The sequence below is a fragment of the Melanotaenia boesemani genome, chromosome 18 (genome assembly GCF_017639745.1).
Source record: "Melanotaenia boesemani isolate fMelBoe1 chromosome 18, fMelBoe1.pri, whole genome shotgun sequence".
Lineage (NCBI taxonomy): Eukaryota > Metazoa > Chordata > Actinopteri > Atheriniformes > Melanotaeniidae > Melanotaenia > Melanotaenia boesemani.
Window position 1 is genome coordinate 15408337 of NC_055699.1, and position 16342 is coordinate 15424678.

Consider the following 16342-nt stretch of genomic DNA (forward strand, 5'->3'; position numbering starts at 1 on the left):
GTTAATGGCAGCATGTGTGCACATAATTGAACACACTCCAATCTGAGTCCTTGTGACAGCCTTAAGGGTGCATGCTGACATCTGAGCCCTCACCTGTATTATTGCATAAAAATGGAAGAAAGACATGGGTGAGGAAGAAAAAAAAAATCATCAGCCTATTCTGCTCACAAGTCTTCTGTCATGATCCCTCACTCCGTGGGAGCACTTTTCAGTGAGCTCAATTACTGTTCAGTCTAATTACAGTTTATTAACACCAGTGAGCTGAGAAGGGAAAGAGGCAGGAACCAAGGAAAACTGAGTGATGTTTTACAGGACGAGGAAAAGATTTTACCAGATTTTATGAATTTACTGAGTAGGAGGTTGGCAAAGTAAGTGTAGTAGGGCCGGTTGAGCTGGACTTGTTGTAGGTGTTAAGTAATTAAAGCCAAAGACAGCTGAAAGAAACTTTACAATCAAACTTAAGCAAAAAGAAATGGTTTCTGAACAGCCATTAAGGCTTATTCTGTATCATCATCATTGTGGGAGAACATGGGTAGATATTGATGAATCAGGTCACCCTCTCTGAGAGGGCTTGCACAATATCGAGCTAACATTAAGTTATATGACTCCCCTGTCATGCTTTTTCAGTTGTTTGGCCCCATATGAGCGGCATGCACGGTGGTGAGTAGTGTACTCATCAGGGTGAAGAAAAACACTCTTTTCACCCCCTGGGGAAATGTGTTTGCATTGGTCGGTATAGTATGTATATGTTGGTATGTGTTTAAAGATGAGCGCTCACACACACGCCGTCATTTGCACGCATTCCAGCGTCATGGTCAAACGACTTGTCTTTCACACAGTTCATTCCTTAAAGCTGTTCGTCCTGCTGGAACTGACAGCATATGGAAAACCTGTCTAAATGAGTCCACACATCAATTACATCAACGCGTTCTCACCTCGCTCGCCTCCCTCCCCCGTCGCCTCATTTTGCTTTCGCTCTGTCTAGTTTTCCCACATCTCGCCATTTATCACTTCTGTGGCCTCTTGTTTTCAGTTTAGCCTTTTTTTTTTTTTTTAATTGTGAAAATGAATTTTGCACCAAAGTGACAAAATAATTCTTGGTCTGATATGAAGTTGGCTGGATTTCTGTTTTGATATTTAGCTTTTAAAGGTCTTGTATTTTAAAAAGTGACATTTTCATGTCTCCTTTGACCGCAGAGCAGTTTTAATCCATAACAAAAATGTACTATTAGCTGTTAAATGAGCTCTTAAGACTTCTGTTAAGTTGTGATACCACAACTATAGAGCCAACCTCTTAGCCACAGGCCCTGTTTACCCTAATTTTGATTATATTTTATTATTATTTTTTTTATTTTTTTTTTTTTAAAGAAAAAGTATACAAACACAAAAGGAGTGATCGTTGTCATATTTTGATCTACAAGCTGAAAAACATTTAAGATTTGTATTAACTTGTTAAAACTGAATTTAATGTGGACATCATAATGTGTACTCTTCTGGCCTAACAGCGGGAGCAACACAAGGGGGTATTTTGGAGAAGAGAGAAAGAGAATTTTTAAAATAGCATGCGTAATAACACCCAAAGATCAAATATCCTAAATCCAGAATGTGTCATTTTCCTCAGTTCAGATAGAGGCAGACAGGAAATCAGACACATTTTTTAAAATAAAAGCCCCCGTGCAGATGTGCACTGCTGAATCATGAAAACATTACGTGTTTAACCAGTCAGGGTGTCTCAGTGTGTTTTTTTTGTTTTCTCTAATCCTGGATGATGAGATGTTTCTCCTGGAATGGGAGAATCACAAGATTCTCCAATTCTCCTGTGATTTCGTAATTTTGCGGCTACTGCTAGGTGGACTGCACTCTTGGGCACTTTACACCTGACACATTTCCGGTGTAGATTGCCGCACCATGAAGGTTAAAAACAAAACTGTGATGAAGCCTTAACACACCCAGTGGAAATCAGGGGTAAGGCTGTAAAACTTCAGAAACTTCATAAAAGAGGAGGATAATGTGATTTTGGTGGATTATGTAAACAACTGTGACAAAACAAGGCACTTAAAGTTCCCAAAATCAGCTTCCGAATTAATATGTAATGAGTAATGAACTAAACAATTCTTTTTCATGGCATATTTCTTTGTACATTTCATTGTAAGTGTTGGAGTGCAAGTGGTAGTGGGATGGGGGGACTTGAGATTATTATTATGGATGAATATTATAATAAAATTGCAAATTTTTTGCAACTTTGTACAACAGAATTTGTATATGATTGTACAAAATAAATCCGATAATGGACTAGTAAATGTAGACAATGATTTTTTTTAATGTTGTTTTTCAAAAGTGTGTGTAGATGTGTGAGATCAGATTATTACAATTCTCTGATTACTTCCAGATATCTGATTCTGATGATCATGTCAACAAGCTCAAAGATACAAAAGATAGAAAACAATAGCAACAACTGTAAAACAAAACCAAAAAAAGACAGCCAGCTTGTAAAGAAACTTAGAAAACAACTTATGGCCGCTGTAAGAAAACAAAGCAGACAATAATCAGGTGCACCTATATAACAACAGCAACATGTAAATGCCAATTAAACCTATAGGACAACACGGTGACTGTTTAAGAATGTGTGCAAATGAGGAATAAGTTGTTTAATGATGAATATGATGGGCAAAATGCATCTGTTCCCTCTTCAGGAAGCAAAGAGGTCGCCAAGACCTGGGCTGTGATACAGTAGCTTTAGAGCTCACCCATAGACCCTGTTTTCCCTAACAGGGATGGAAACAAAATGAAAACAACAAAAACAAGGGTATACAAACACGTTAGGAGTTATCTTTATCATATTTTGTCCCAGGTATATTTGAGATTTGCATTAACTTAAAATTGGGTTTGAAATGGACATCATAATGTCCATTACAGCCACTCTGTACTACTAACGCAGTCGGTGTTTTTTTTTTTTTTTTTTAAACTGTTTTCAAACATATTTTAATAGTTTATGCAGATAAAAATGTCTGGAACAACCTCAACAAAATGCAAAAGGGACCTTTTTTTTCTTGTTAGAAAATGTGCATAGTTTATGTGAGAGGGAAAAATAGCAGTTTGCTCAGATTGTATAGTCGAGAATCCAAGAAAAAGCCTCACTCTGATGTCACTGTGCTGCTTATTCAAACCATTTTAATACAATATATGTGTTCTTTCTCTGTTCCATGTGTGTGTGTTAAACAACCCTACACTCATTCAGCATTTAAGATAATTTTTGTGGTTTAATAAAAACTTTCATTCATCACCAAAAGGCTTTTTACGCCACAAGAGTTGCATGAATTTCAAAGGTTTGAAAAGGTTTTACACTTGTGCACTAAGACTAGGTTCACACTGCAGAGCATAATGCTCAATTCAGATTTTTTAGTGAGTCCGTTCACATTTCCAATTAAATTCCACTTGTATGTGATCTCCTGTATGAACCTTATGTGCACCAAACGTGTCCCGCATGCGTAGAAGACACAATGACGTGCCAGTGAGTGTGAGGGTGACGTCTTCGTGTTTGCAGAAGTAAACATGGACGGTAACAGCGGAGCTTATGTTGCAATTTTTAATTTATTATCCAAACGTAGCCAGCACATTTTCAATGGCATTATTTTAAGGAGGAGATTTCAAAAGAGGAGAGCCAGATTTTTGGCCATGACATTTTGTGGAGCAGTGGCAGCAACGTCTATACAGAGAAACGTGTGGGTAAGGAGTCGCAGTCAGGAGTGATGTGAGAGTGATGTGAGCACCTTTACAGATAAAAGTTTATAAACAATGATGTGTATGACGTGTAGGTCGGATTAATGCGACCTGGCCGCTCAGACTGAAGTCGCATGGCAAAAGATCAGATACGTATCGGATTTAGGACCACATGTCCAAGTGGCCTGGGTCGCATTTGAAAAAATCGGATCTGTGTCATTCAGATTGTCATGAAAAGATCAGATACAGATCGCATAGGGGCCAAAAAATCGGATTTGGGTCACTTCAGCCTGCAGTGTGAATGTAGCCTAACTGAGTCATTCATTAAGACGAGCTTCATCTTCCTGTCCTGAACAGGCAGGAGTCGTTTTGTCTGCATCAAAGCATAGCTGCACAATTCACAGCGTATGTGCTTATACCAAGATTTGGGCGTGTGAATCGGTGTGTATGTGTGTGGGGGTTTTTTGTGGTGAGGCCTTGACCTTGACTGCAGTCCCTAATGGAGGAAGCTGTTCTTTGAATGACTCAAACTCTCTCCCTCCTCCTCCTCTCGTCGTACAGTGGTATGTAGCAGCCCATAAAGCATGCTTACGTCCCACTCTGGTTTCAGGGAGTGGAAGCCTGACCCCGCCTCTTCCTCACACTCTGAAATAGCCACGTCCTTGTCCCCACACGGAGCACAGTGTGAGTCGGGGTGTGTATATATGCGGCCGTGGTTGATTGAGGAGCAGATTGCTGGTGACAGATCACACCGAGTTCCATCCCTCCAACCCCTCTGCCCCCCAAGATTAGCGATCTTAGGCACCCCCGCACAAACATCGCCCTCCCTTTTCACTGTGCCCCCACCTGTCAGGATCCCTCTGCTGCTCTCCCCCTCACACACACACACACACACAGTGGACAAACTGCATTAACAGAATTCTCTTATTTCTCTGTCACTCACCCTGCTGGTTATAAAGGCCATTACGAGTCATAAAGGTACATGTGTGTGTAAGGGGGGCGCTGCCTGACGAGGAGTGTGTGTGGGTTGAAAAGATGCCTGTCACAGCACGCTCACATAATTGCCCTCTTAGCCAATTATCCCCCATTTAAAAGCAAGTCACCTGCTCTGCTCCCGTGTCCACATGAATGCGGGCACACAAATCACACACTCTTTCACACTCAATAAATCACATAGAAACTTAATATTTAATCATTGTTTGTTCCTGAGTGATTTGTTTGTTTACTGTGCTTCGGTATTTGCTGGATTGCTTCTTGTCGTTGGTACCATTCATCCTGTTATGTCTCCTCTTGTCCTCAGATTCTGATGCACACCAAGGACATGGTTCAGAAGGTGAGTTATAAACATGTGTGTATCTATATATATAATATTAGACCAATTTAAAAACTACCTAAAACACATGCTGCTTGTTTCCGAGTCTGTTTAGCAATCACAGACTCTGTTAAATTCTTTTGGACCATTCTGTTCCCATATTGACGGATTTACTGTCTCAAAAAGCACTACAGATGGGGCTGGGCAATATGACAAAAAAAATTATCACAATATATTTTTTCATATTGTCCGATCTGATTTTTTAATCACAATTTTTTTAATACTTTCAGTTTTAAAACATCTGTACTTAAAAAACTAGACTTACAACTTACAAAGGGAAGTGAAGCAGGAGAAGGCAGACTCTGATTGGCTGTTGTCGCACACACTTCCGCAATACTTGATCGAGCAAATAGGCTCACAGCTGATCACCATGATCCACCAGAAAGTTATTGTGATCATGAAGTATGCTCTAATGATCGCCCAGCCCTAACTACAAAGACACTGAATTTGAGCTCATTTTATTTTTCTAACCATGTAAGTAGACCATATTTGTGGGAGAAAAAGTCAATAAGACTAAACAGCAGCCAACAAAAAAGCAGCACAACATGACAACAAAGTAAAACAGCCATGAAAAATTCTCAGTTTGTTTAAAAAAAAGAAAAAAAGGCTGCAAGGGTTACCTACAATATGTTGCCTTTAGATGTTGAGTTATTGAAATAAAGACATGAAAAGGAACCTCAAATAATGTTGCTTAGCCGTTGAATGATGGTTAAATGAGGTTTGAACCAATTTACTTTCTAACAAGCAGAGCAGCTCACAGACTTTTTACTGCAGTTTAAATTAGGTGAAAAATCCCTCTTTATGCAGCTGACCTCAATAACAATGCTTCTGTTGTGCAGATTTAACCACATAGTCAGATTTTCTTTTAACTGTAAGAGACTAAAAAAGGAAATAAACATTAAATGTTTAATTATTTCTCAAAGATTGAGCCCTGAAAAATTTTCCTATGTGCTATGAGGCCTTTTTATTTTATTTTATTTTTTTTTTTACCAGTAAAGCATACACTGGTACATCTTACCAAAAATATTCAAGTCTACCTTTTGGTTGCAGAGATACTGATTTTATCATGAGTATGCTATCTTCGAGGAGAGGCCTAAAAAATAGGCACGGGGCTCACAAGGCAAAAAGATGCTGATAACAATTTAGTAATCATTTTTTTCATGTGTTTGATTCAGATGAATTTAGAAGTCATCTATGGAGATACCGACTCCATCATGATCAACACCAACAGTAAATCTCTTGAGGAAGTCTTCAAACTGGGAAATAAGGTTTGCGCGTCTCCTGATTTTCACACGTATTTAATTTCTTTTCAGGTGTTTCGGTGTTTATATTGAGTTTGGATGCATGTGCTTGTTTATTCTCCAGGTAAAGGCGGAAGTAAACAAGCTCTACAAACTGCTGGAGATTGACATTGATGGTGTGTTCAAGTCACTTCTGCTGCTGAAGAAAAAGAAATATGCAGCACTGGTTGTAGAGCAACATGGAGAAGGACGATACAGTGTGAAGCAGGAGCTCAAAGGCCTGGACATTGTCCGCAGGGATTGGTGTGACCTAGCCAAAGAATGTGGCAAGTACGTTAGATTAGCTTAATATGGCAATATAAAGGCTAATAGTCTTCTGGTTACCAACCTTATGGAGTTTTATTAATCTTCAGCTAAACTGTCTTTGTTTAGCTTGATGAAATGTACTCTGCTGTTTTGTTCTAGCTATGTGATTGGTCAGATCTTGTCAGACCAGAGTCGTGACGTCATTGTTGAGAACATCCAGAAACATCTGGTGGAGGTGGGAGAGAAGGTAGCCAGTGGAGACATACCCCTCAACCAGTATGAGATACACAAGGTGAGGACATGGCTGCATCTAGATTCTGCATTTACGTTATTATGGCAGCATTTATGATATAATCTGTCCATTGTTGATGTTGATGTGCTCTCCAGGCCCTGACAAAAGATCCCCAGGACTACCCAGATAAGAAGAGTCTCCCTCACGTCCACGTAGCTCTGTGGATAAACTCGCAGGGTGGTCGCCGAATCAAAGCTGGAGATACAGTTTCCTACCTCATCTGTAAGGTGTGGAGATTTAAGATATTAAAAATCATCTTCACGGAAACGACCACATTTGTCATTTAATGAGTAAAATGCACCAGTAACAAATCTGTTTTCTCTTCTAGGATGGTTCCACGTTGGGAGCCAGCCAGAGAGCGTACGCTCTGGAGCAGCTGCAGAAGCAGGAGGGTCTCAGTCTGGACACGCAGTACTACCTGGCCCAGCAGATCCACCCGGTGGTTTCTCGTATCTGCGACCCCATCGAAGGCATTGACAGCGTGCTCATAGCCACATGGCTGGGTAAGTTAATTACAGGTTATGACTGTACAAGACTTCGACTTGTGGAATGTCACTTTGGCTTTTCCCTTGGAAAAAAATGACAAATTACACTCATTAGTATTTAAAAAAAGTCAAGGTTCAAGGAAGTGTCGGTAATTAAAATGAAAGAAGAGTTTTGTTGGCATCACCTTACCTGAGTTTGTGAAATAATTTAGTTAAATAAAGTCTTGTTTTCAGGTTCAGTAGTTTAATTCTTGAACTATTGTACAGATAGAAACCTTGTGGGGTATTTATGGGGTACAAGTTGTTGTAAGATTTGACTTAATTCTTTTTCAAAGCTTGTGGATACCTGAAACAGCTGAACTTAAGCCCCTTTTAGACATGAGATATCTCCCCATAACCTCTTCATCAAATCAATTAAGTATGACATTTAGTCATATGTTAATGTCATGGCTGTATTCAAACCTTGAAGGAGAGCCACCTTGTGATATTTTCCACTTGAGCCAGACAGCACATTGACTGAGTTGCCGGAGTCCTTACAGTCAGTCAGTATTGTAAAGAGCTCAGATTGAAGTCATGCTTTTTAATGTTATGAGCATAGTAATTATCAGATGGAGAAAAATATAAGCTTTTACATGAAATATATCATCTATTATCTGTGTGAGAGGCTCCAGTGTTTATTTATCAGAGGTTTCTTCCTTTCTTCCTTATTTTGCTCAGACACTGAAAATAAAAAATATAGATGCCTCACTATGTAATGGTCAGAAAAAAGCATTGAGTAGGAAGTTAGAGAAGTACTTTATTTATTTTAAAATACGCAGTCAGATTTTCAATGTTAAAAGTGGTACATAAACATTAGTAAGTCTGACCCAATCTAATTTAACAGTCAGAAATTATCATTGATTGCTACCAGCGAGCTTGTTCCAATATGATGCATTTGGTTGCTGTCAGATAAATATCTTAAAAAGATCTTTGCAAAGTATTTTCTTTTCCAGTTCAAATGTGTTAAAGTTTCATCTGCGAGTGAACATTTGTTGTGGTTGCCATAAACTTTAATGGAGCAGTTAGGAGTCAAAGCTGTTTTCCATCTCAGGTCTGGACCCGACTCAGTTCAGGTCCCAGCAGCAGTATCAGCGGGAGGAGGAGGCTGACGGCATGCTGGGAGCACCAGTCCAGCTGACCGACGAGGAGCGCTACAAAGACTGTGAGAGGTTTACTTTCACATGCCCTCAGTGCGGCACTGACAACGTCTACGACGGCGTCTTTGAAGGAGCTGTGAGTAAATGTGTACATTAACATCAAACTTGCTACAGATGGGAAACAAATTGAAGGAACAAACAAACTTGGGTTTTTCTAAGGAGGGATTCTGCAACTTTGCTGGACACATGAAACAACATCCTTCCAAAATATGTTGCGATATGTTTGTCCAAAATGTTCAATAGATGAGGAAGCATTAGGGACCAGCCGCAAGTGTTTCCCAAACCATAAAAAATGTTCTTTACAACACAGCTGCATAACCAGATTCCCTCGACGTCGTGTTGAAGCTTTTTCCTTTAATTTGTCACCTGTCTGTATCACAACTGTTCTCTATAATTCCCCTGCTGTGGTTTTACAACCAATGATCATCTTTCAGCCAACGTTTCTTTAGATGTGAGAGCTGCATTTGAAATGACATTAAACCTTTTTAGTTTGGCTGTGACTGAAGAACACTCGCTGCACACTCAAACTCAGAAACAGAGAGTCAAAATCATTAACGGCATTTTGCTGTCATAATGGATTAGTCAGCCGATGCATGAATAAGGAGTAAGAAGAGTGGGAGAACGGCGTTTCCGAAGGCATTTCGGTAAAACTTCCTGTTAAGGGGTTCATGTTTTAGTCATCCTCCATATTGTGGCTCTGTCTGTATTTTTAGACAGCTGCCTGGCTCCAAAACAGACTCTGTTTTCATTGGCATAGTTTGGACTCCACAACTTGAAAAGCCTTTCCTTAACCCTGCCGCTCAGTGGACACACACGTACACACTCATCTCTTAGCATTTGTCAGGCCAAGGTTATGTGTTCGAGTGTTATCCGCCTCTAATGAGGAGCAGGACACACAGCTTTTTCTTGTCAGGAAGACACTAATAAAACTGACGAGCCTCTGTCCTCGACAGGCGGACCGGAGCGATGCACACACACACTCCATACAAAGAGGATGGACTAGTATGGTTTTATTTTAGCAATCAAAGAAACGAAAAGAGATGATTTTGTTAGAATCTACCAAAGATGATTTCTGGTTCACTGTGTGTTTGAGGCCGGTATGCACACACTTGAACTGATAAGACAGTAAGTTAATTAAGGTGGTGAACATGGTCTAACAGCTCAGTGAGAGGGGAGGACAGATGGTCCTTGACTCCACCACTGACACAGAGCCAGAGATGGTAGGAGGAGGAGGCAGTGATGGATGATAGAGGACAGACAGGGGAGGAAAGCTGTTTGATGGGGGTAGCCTGAGAGAGAGAGGGAAGGGGGGGGGGATGAAAAGAGCGTTAGGTATCCCGTATGGGCAGTTAAAACATAACGCTGTGAAAGCTGCACATTATCAAACCAAGACACCGATGAAAACAGGCTGGTTAGACAGTTGACATCGTAAACCTTTTAAAATGGTTTTACAGGATTGCAGAAGTTATTTAGGGTGCAGACACGAGGCGGAGAAGATGACAGTTGGTTGAAGCTGCAGAGGAGTGCTAAAATCATAGCAAGAGAGATAAAGAGCAGGAAAGCAGCAGGATGGGGAGGAGATCATGGACGTTGGACGAAGGGAGGTTGATCTCATCAAGAGCAGATTAAAAAAAAAAGATGAAAGTAAGCAGAAGATAGACTGAGTTGGGGAGGGTAAATATGGAGAAGTTGAATAAGTTGATGGACTTCAACTGTGAAAATCTCTCTAAAAGACCAAAATAGAAGGAATGATGCAAACAAAAAAAATCCCTGTGCTCATCTGGGTGTGAGGTGCCACATACATACTTTTGTGTCACTGACTTCTCTGCTGAGATTTTTTTTTTTTTTATTTTTGCAGCTGTCAGTGCGACAGGTAAATGGAGTTCTGGTTCCAAGGGGCAGGTGTTTAAAGCTGTTGCATTTAGTGTAATTATGTACTGTGGCTGTCTTTTTTCATTGCATTAACTATAAGCCTTTGTGTCATGTGGACAGTTTAGGGGGTTGAGCTGACCTGTTTTCTTAAGGCTGCAATACTGTTAAAATTTACTGGACCCAGGGGGTGCTTTCAGCTCTTTCACCTTCAGTGTTTGACATGCTCTTTGTGGTGGTTTAAAGTTAATGGCCAAGTTTATATGTTACAGTACATAATAGCTTTTCCTGATTACAGGGTTAAAACAGAGATGTGTTGATTTCCTGTATGCAAACTGTATATTTATGCACAGTGGAGTCTTATTATAGTAAACGTTTGACCTTTAGAGTCATTGTTCTTGCAGATTCTAAACAAGACTCTGTCTAAAAGCCCTTTAATATATAAATTGAATTAATTAGGCAAAGATGGTGCTAATTGCATTTGTCCTTTTGTGTTGGCGAGTACTGAGGCTGAGGTCTGCTGCTTTTTTGCTTCCAGTGTCAAAATACTAAATTTGAAAAATGTAAGGAGCTATTTTGGGCATCTAGTCCACTATTTTTGTATAATTGTATTTGTGCTTTGATTTACTGGGATGTGGCTTATGTTTTCTTTTTCAGGGTGACAAAATTGAGCCCAGTTTGATGCGATGCTGTCATATTCCCTGTGGGAGTCAACCCCTTGACTATCCTGTCAACATCTGCAACAAACTTCAACTTGACATCCGTCGCTACATCAAGAAATACTACTCTGTGAGTACTTCTTTGTTATGTTGAGGTTACAATTAATTTAAGTTATTATGACAAAAAAACTGCTCTCAAAATAGTGTTGATTTTATCTGCCATTTTTAAATTTGGTTTGTTTTAGTCTAGTTTCAATCGCGCTTATTAGTTTTTATCACATTTAGTCAACCTCATGTCGTTTTTATGTAGTTAAGTTTTAGTCGACTATAAGTTAAGCATTTTATTCTTAATTTTAGTCCAAGAAAACATTTTATTTGTCTAGTTTTAGTCAACAAAAACTGTCAGCATTTTAGTCCAATTTTAGTCAGGACAATTATATTAATATTGATGCCAATTCAAATCAAATGTCCTTGTGATAGTAACCTGAAGACAAACAGAACAGCATTTTATGTTACCAAATAAATACAATGGGATGCTGCTCCTAGAGCCGTGGTTCCCAACCTTTTTTAGCTTGGAACCCCATTTTGATATTTTGACCCCAAACATTCAAAACACAGACAATTTTACTTACTTTTATACCACACTTATACTATTTCATGTACAAACATGTAGGTTAAAGTTGTTTTGAATTAAGTGTGGCATATTATTTTATTTTATCTTGATGATTTGTTTTAGTACGTTTTAGTCTTTAGTTTACATCCATGTCTAGCTGCCCAGGTGTTTTGTGTTCACTATAGTTCGCTTGCAGCTCCTAGATTAGCTCATACGTCTGTCTGCTCTAATTAAATTTGCAATCCAACTGAAAACATAGTTGCCCGACGAGTATAACGTATCTAAGTTAGCTTAAATTCAACTTTGCACACAATTCTGTCAACAAGTGGATACGGTTGCTACAAGCTACGAAGCTAGTAAGTTAGCTAGCATTAGTTTGTGGTTGGTTTAACGTTATTGTTGGAACATTACAGCCGTTGGTTTAATGTTACGTTATAAACAACCACCACCAAACTTTTTGTTAACTTACCACGATGTCTTTGTGGTGAACTGCGACGTGTCTCTTCAGGTTTGTGTTTTTCCAGCTACCTTGTGCCCACATTCCTTCTCTTCCTCTGATCAAGCAAACGTTTTTTTTTTTTTTTTCTTCCTTTTTTTTTCCTTCAGTGTAGTGAAAATGGGTCCATATATCACGTCTTCTCTTTCTCTTGGGCCCCGTGCAAAGCATGGCCATTAATGTTTCATTTTTAACTGAAAGGGGGGGTATGAGTGGCCAAAGAACTGGGGAGGAGGCAGAGGAGAAAAGATTTGACAGTCATATGATATAATAATATAATTTTCGTCTCGTCTTTGTTCGTGAACTAAAATGTCCATAGATTTTAGTCCAGTTTTTATTTAGTGAACTACATTTTTGCCTCGTCTTTATCAGTCCACAAACATGCATTCTAATTTAGTCCGTTATTGTTTATGTTTGTTTATGTTTTCATCCGGTGAAAAATGTGCATTAACACATTACACATATGTTGTTAGAATGAAGCACACAAACATATATTTACATCTCACCTACTTTTTGTGTTAAATATTTATATTAAAATGAACCATCTTGGGTACCTCTAGATCAGAATGTTGTCCGGGTCCAGACCCAGAAGCTGTCTCATATGGACCCATACTTTCAGTTAAAACGGAAATTTATGATTTACAATCTGGAGGCTTCAGTTGTCACATTTGTAGTTCAAAAGAAACGCATTGACCAATTACATGCTAGTTTAACCATTCACGCAGCCAATCAGGTCTTTTTACTGGCTGAAATCTGTAAACTTTGCAACTCTACAGTGCAGACAGAGGCAAGAAACATGTGTAGAAAGTAAAAGAATGATAGCAATACAGTAGAAAAAAACAAGACGACTGCACTGGAGACATTTAAGAGAAAGACAAATGAGACAGAAATGGATTAAAAAAGAAAAAAAGGAAGAAATGACTCTCTCCAAATAAAGAAAAGTGGAGCAAAAACAGAGCATTTAATCCGTAATGGACAGATTAATTTCGGTTTATACTTCACCTGGGAGCACTAAACCACACATATTTTCAGAAACTGTGGCATTTATTAAAAAAGCCACTTTATAACACCTTCATGAGACAAAACATATAGATCTGAACAAACATAACTACTGAAATATGAAGTTATATCACAGAAAATAAGTAGTCTCAGAGCCCAGTATGACCAGTCCATCAGGATCCTGAGCCACACTTTACTGGCCAACGTGATTATCGCCATCCATTTAGACAAAAAACCCCCCAAAAAAAAACAATCATTTACTGATGGAGGAGTTGTCGAAGCAGCAGCTGAGACACGACTGGAAGGAAAGAAAAAACAAAAACAACAAAATATTGTTGCTGATTCACCAATAAGCACACGTGTATGAGAACAGTCGTGACTCCATTCAGGTCCAGGTTTATAACCCTGGCAGGATGAGCTGGAGCTCCGATCTCTCACTGAGAAAAGAGGGGAAGAAAGGGAAACTGTTCAGTTGAGATTTATCTGTAAAATTGGTCAAGATCTGAATCTGAAAAGGGGAAATTCACACTTTTTCTCCCTGTATTTTATTTTCTTCTAGGTAATTAAGCTCTGTGTCTAAACATGCACAAATTTCACGTTTTTTTTTTTTTCCTCTGATTGCTGCCCTACTTTTATTTAGTAAACAAGAGAATCTTACACATATTAGAAAGAGGTTTAGTTTCATGTTACATGTAAATAAATATTAGCAGACTTGTTTGTATTAATTGTTTTAAATTAATTTGACATTTATTGATTACTTTCAGATATTGAAACAACTGGGCTACTTAAATATATATCACTAACCAGTTAGAAGCAAAAGTATGAAGATCATAAATGTCTAATAGGACCTTAAATTTGAATTGAGTAGCCCTGCTCTAGATCACCTTTATCCTTTAAACATTGCAGATCAAGTCAGATAACATGTAATGAGGCTGCCATGGGCCTTTTTTTCTGATTTTCTTAAATGTGTTTAAGCTCATTAGATCGGTGCATCACAAAATCTAATAATCCTCTATTTAAAGGTACAGTTCAATCAGCCTTGAGGTTGGTCTACTAATGTAAATAACTTCAAAACTAAAAGGACTTTAATCTCCACGAACGCTATGTTTATGCTTCAGGATCTTGGTGGTTTTTGTACAAAGTAATGGTCAACAATTTCTTTAAATAAGTTAAATTAATGCTTTGGCCAACAGAATGTAAGCTCAAGTGGCCAGAGAAATAGTTGTGTAGTGTAATGAAATAAGGAAAACCTGTGAAAACCGAGCTTGTATGAAAGGCTTGGACTGTATTTAACACAATGGGGGATGCAACCGATGCAGTGATGTTAAGAGAAGCCATCACAATGATGGGAGGAAAAAAAAAGACCTCAGCAGGGTAGCGTGCTGGCATTTTCAGCCAAAGATCACACTGTGCATGTAAAATGTAAAAGGCTCTACAAAGACTTAGGGGATGGTGATCTATGAAAATGTTCAAATAGCCGTTTTTCTCTGCAATCAAGGGATAACTTGACAGGCCAGGCAGTTTTAGTTTAATACAAGCGTAATCCTTTCTTTAAAAGAGATGAGTAAAACTTGATTCGGAAGCTTTACAGGATACCTTACTTTTGCATTTACACCCACATACAGGTTGTCATGAGATCTGTATAGTTTTACCTGGTGACTGCACCTTTGCAGCAGTGCTAGACTAGAAATGCTGGTCATGATTATACTGTATACAGGGATTTCATGAATTATAACTATTTGGTTTTATGATTGTGTATTTATTTAATTTAATGTTGAAAACTATAACTGTCAGTCAGAAGTTAAAAATCCAGTAAAATTAGATATATCGGAAATTAATCACATTATAAGTAGGTAAACCAGTTGAAGATGATTTGAGCTTTGTGACATGGTGCATTATCCTGCTGGAAGTAGCCATCAGAAGATGGGTACAGTGGGGTCATGAGGGGATGGACAGTTAAGAGTTGTAGCCTCAGTTTCCTGTTCTTAGCTGATAAGAGTGGCATACAGTTTGGTCTTCTCCTGTTGTAGCCCATCTGCTTCTACGTTTGATCTGTTGTACATTCGGAGATGGTATTCTGCATACTTTGGTTGTAACCAGTGATTATTTGACCAGTTGCCTCTCTCTCATCTCCAGCCAGTCTGCCCATTCTCATCCGACCTCTAACATCGACGAGGCATTACGGTCCAGACAACTTCCGCTCTGGATATTTTCTGTTTTTCAGACCATTTTCTGTTTGTGTGTGAAAATCCCAGTTGATCAACAGTTTCTGAAATACTCAGACCAACAACCATGCTACATTCAAAGTCACTTAAATCCCCCTTTTTAATGATCATTCTGATGCTCAGTGTGAACTTCACTAAGTCATCTTGACCGTGTCTGTGTGACTAAATGGACTGAATTGCTGCCATGTGATCATCTGATTAGATATTTGTGTTAACAAGCAGTTAAATAATAAAGTGGCTATACGTATATTGTATCATCTGCACACTGATGACTAAAAACTTGTAGATTCCTTTTACTCAGAGTAGAAGCAGCACATGTGAAACACAACAGTTTAAAGGTTTGTTACTGTACTCAGCCTGCAGTCCGAGAGTGAATGAATCTGGATGCCTGTGTCGTCTTTGTCGAGGACTCTTTCTCTCTGGGTAGCTTCCAACACCTTAGTCTGGAGTGAGTGGAATGCACTGCCTGTAAAAGTGTGTGTGCAGGGGTAACTCTCCCACAGTGCTGAACAGAAATCAATTAGTGCAGTGAATGTGAGGGGAGCGAGTCCCCCTTAGACCCTTTGTCACGATGTGTGAAACAGCTGCTACCACTGAATACTTGCATGTCACACAGCAACACACACACACTCCCTCACGTACACACACCACTGTAGGCCGAACAGCAGTGGACACAGCACACACAGCGGGGCAATGAAGAGGGGTAATATTGTGTAATTAAGGATTCCTTTCAGGCCAAGGGAGAGTTCAAATAGAGCTGTTTGTCTGTACCTCTGTGTGTGTGTGTGTGTGTGTGAACAAGAATACACGTACATGTGTGTTGGCGTCTCGAGCTGAGACCACGGAGACATTAATCATTAGTGAAATTA

General features: G+C 39.1%; 1 protein-coding gene across 1 annotated transcript in view; it reads left to right on the forward strand.

The window, feature by feature from the left end:
* The window catches only part of pola1 (polymerase (DNA directed), alpha 1), a 66585-nt gene that overhangs the window by 18088 nt on the left and 32155 nt on the right, over nt 1–16342 (forward strand). Inside the window, exons 27-34 of the mRNA XM_041968883.1 lie at nt 5021–5053; nt 6268–6360; nt 6458–6663; nt 6799–6931; nt 7027–7158; nt 7260–7434; nt 8507–8688; nt 11139–11270. Of these exons, the coding sequence (XP_041824817.1) occupies nt 5021–5053; nt 6268–6360; nt 6458–6663; nt 6799–6931; nt 7027–7158; nt 7260–7434; nt 8507–8688; nt 11139–11270 (1086 nt within the window). The remainder of the gene's footprint in view (nt 1–5020; nt 5054–6267; nt 6361–6457; nt 6664–6798; nt 6932–7026; nt 7159–7259; nt 7435–8506; nt 8689–11138; nt 11271–16342) is intronic.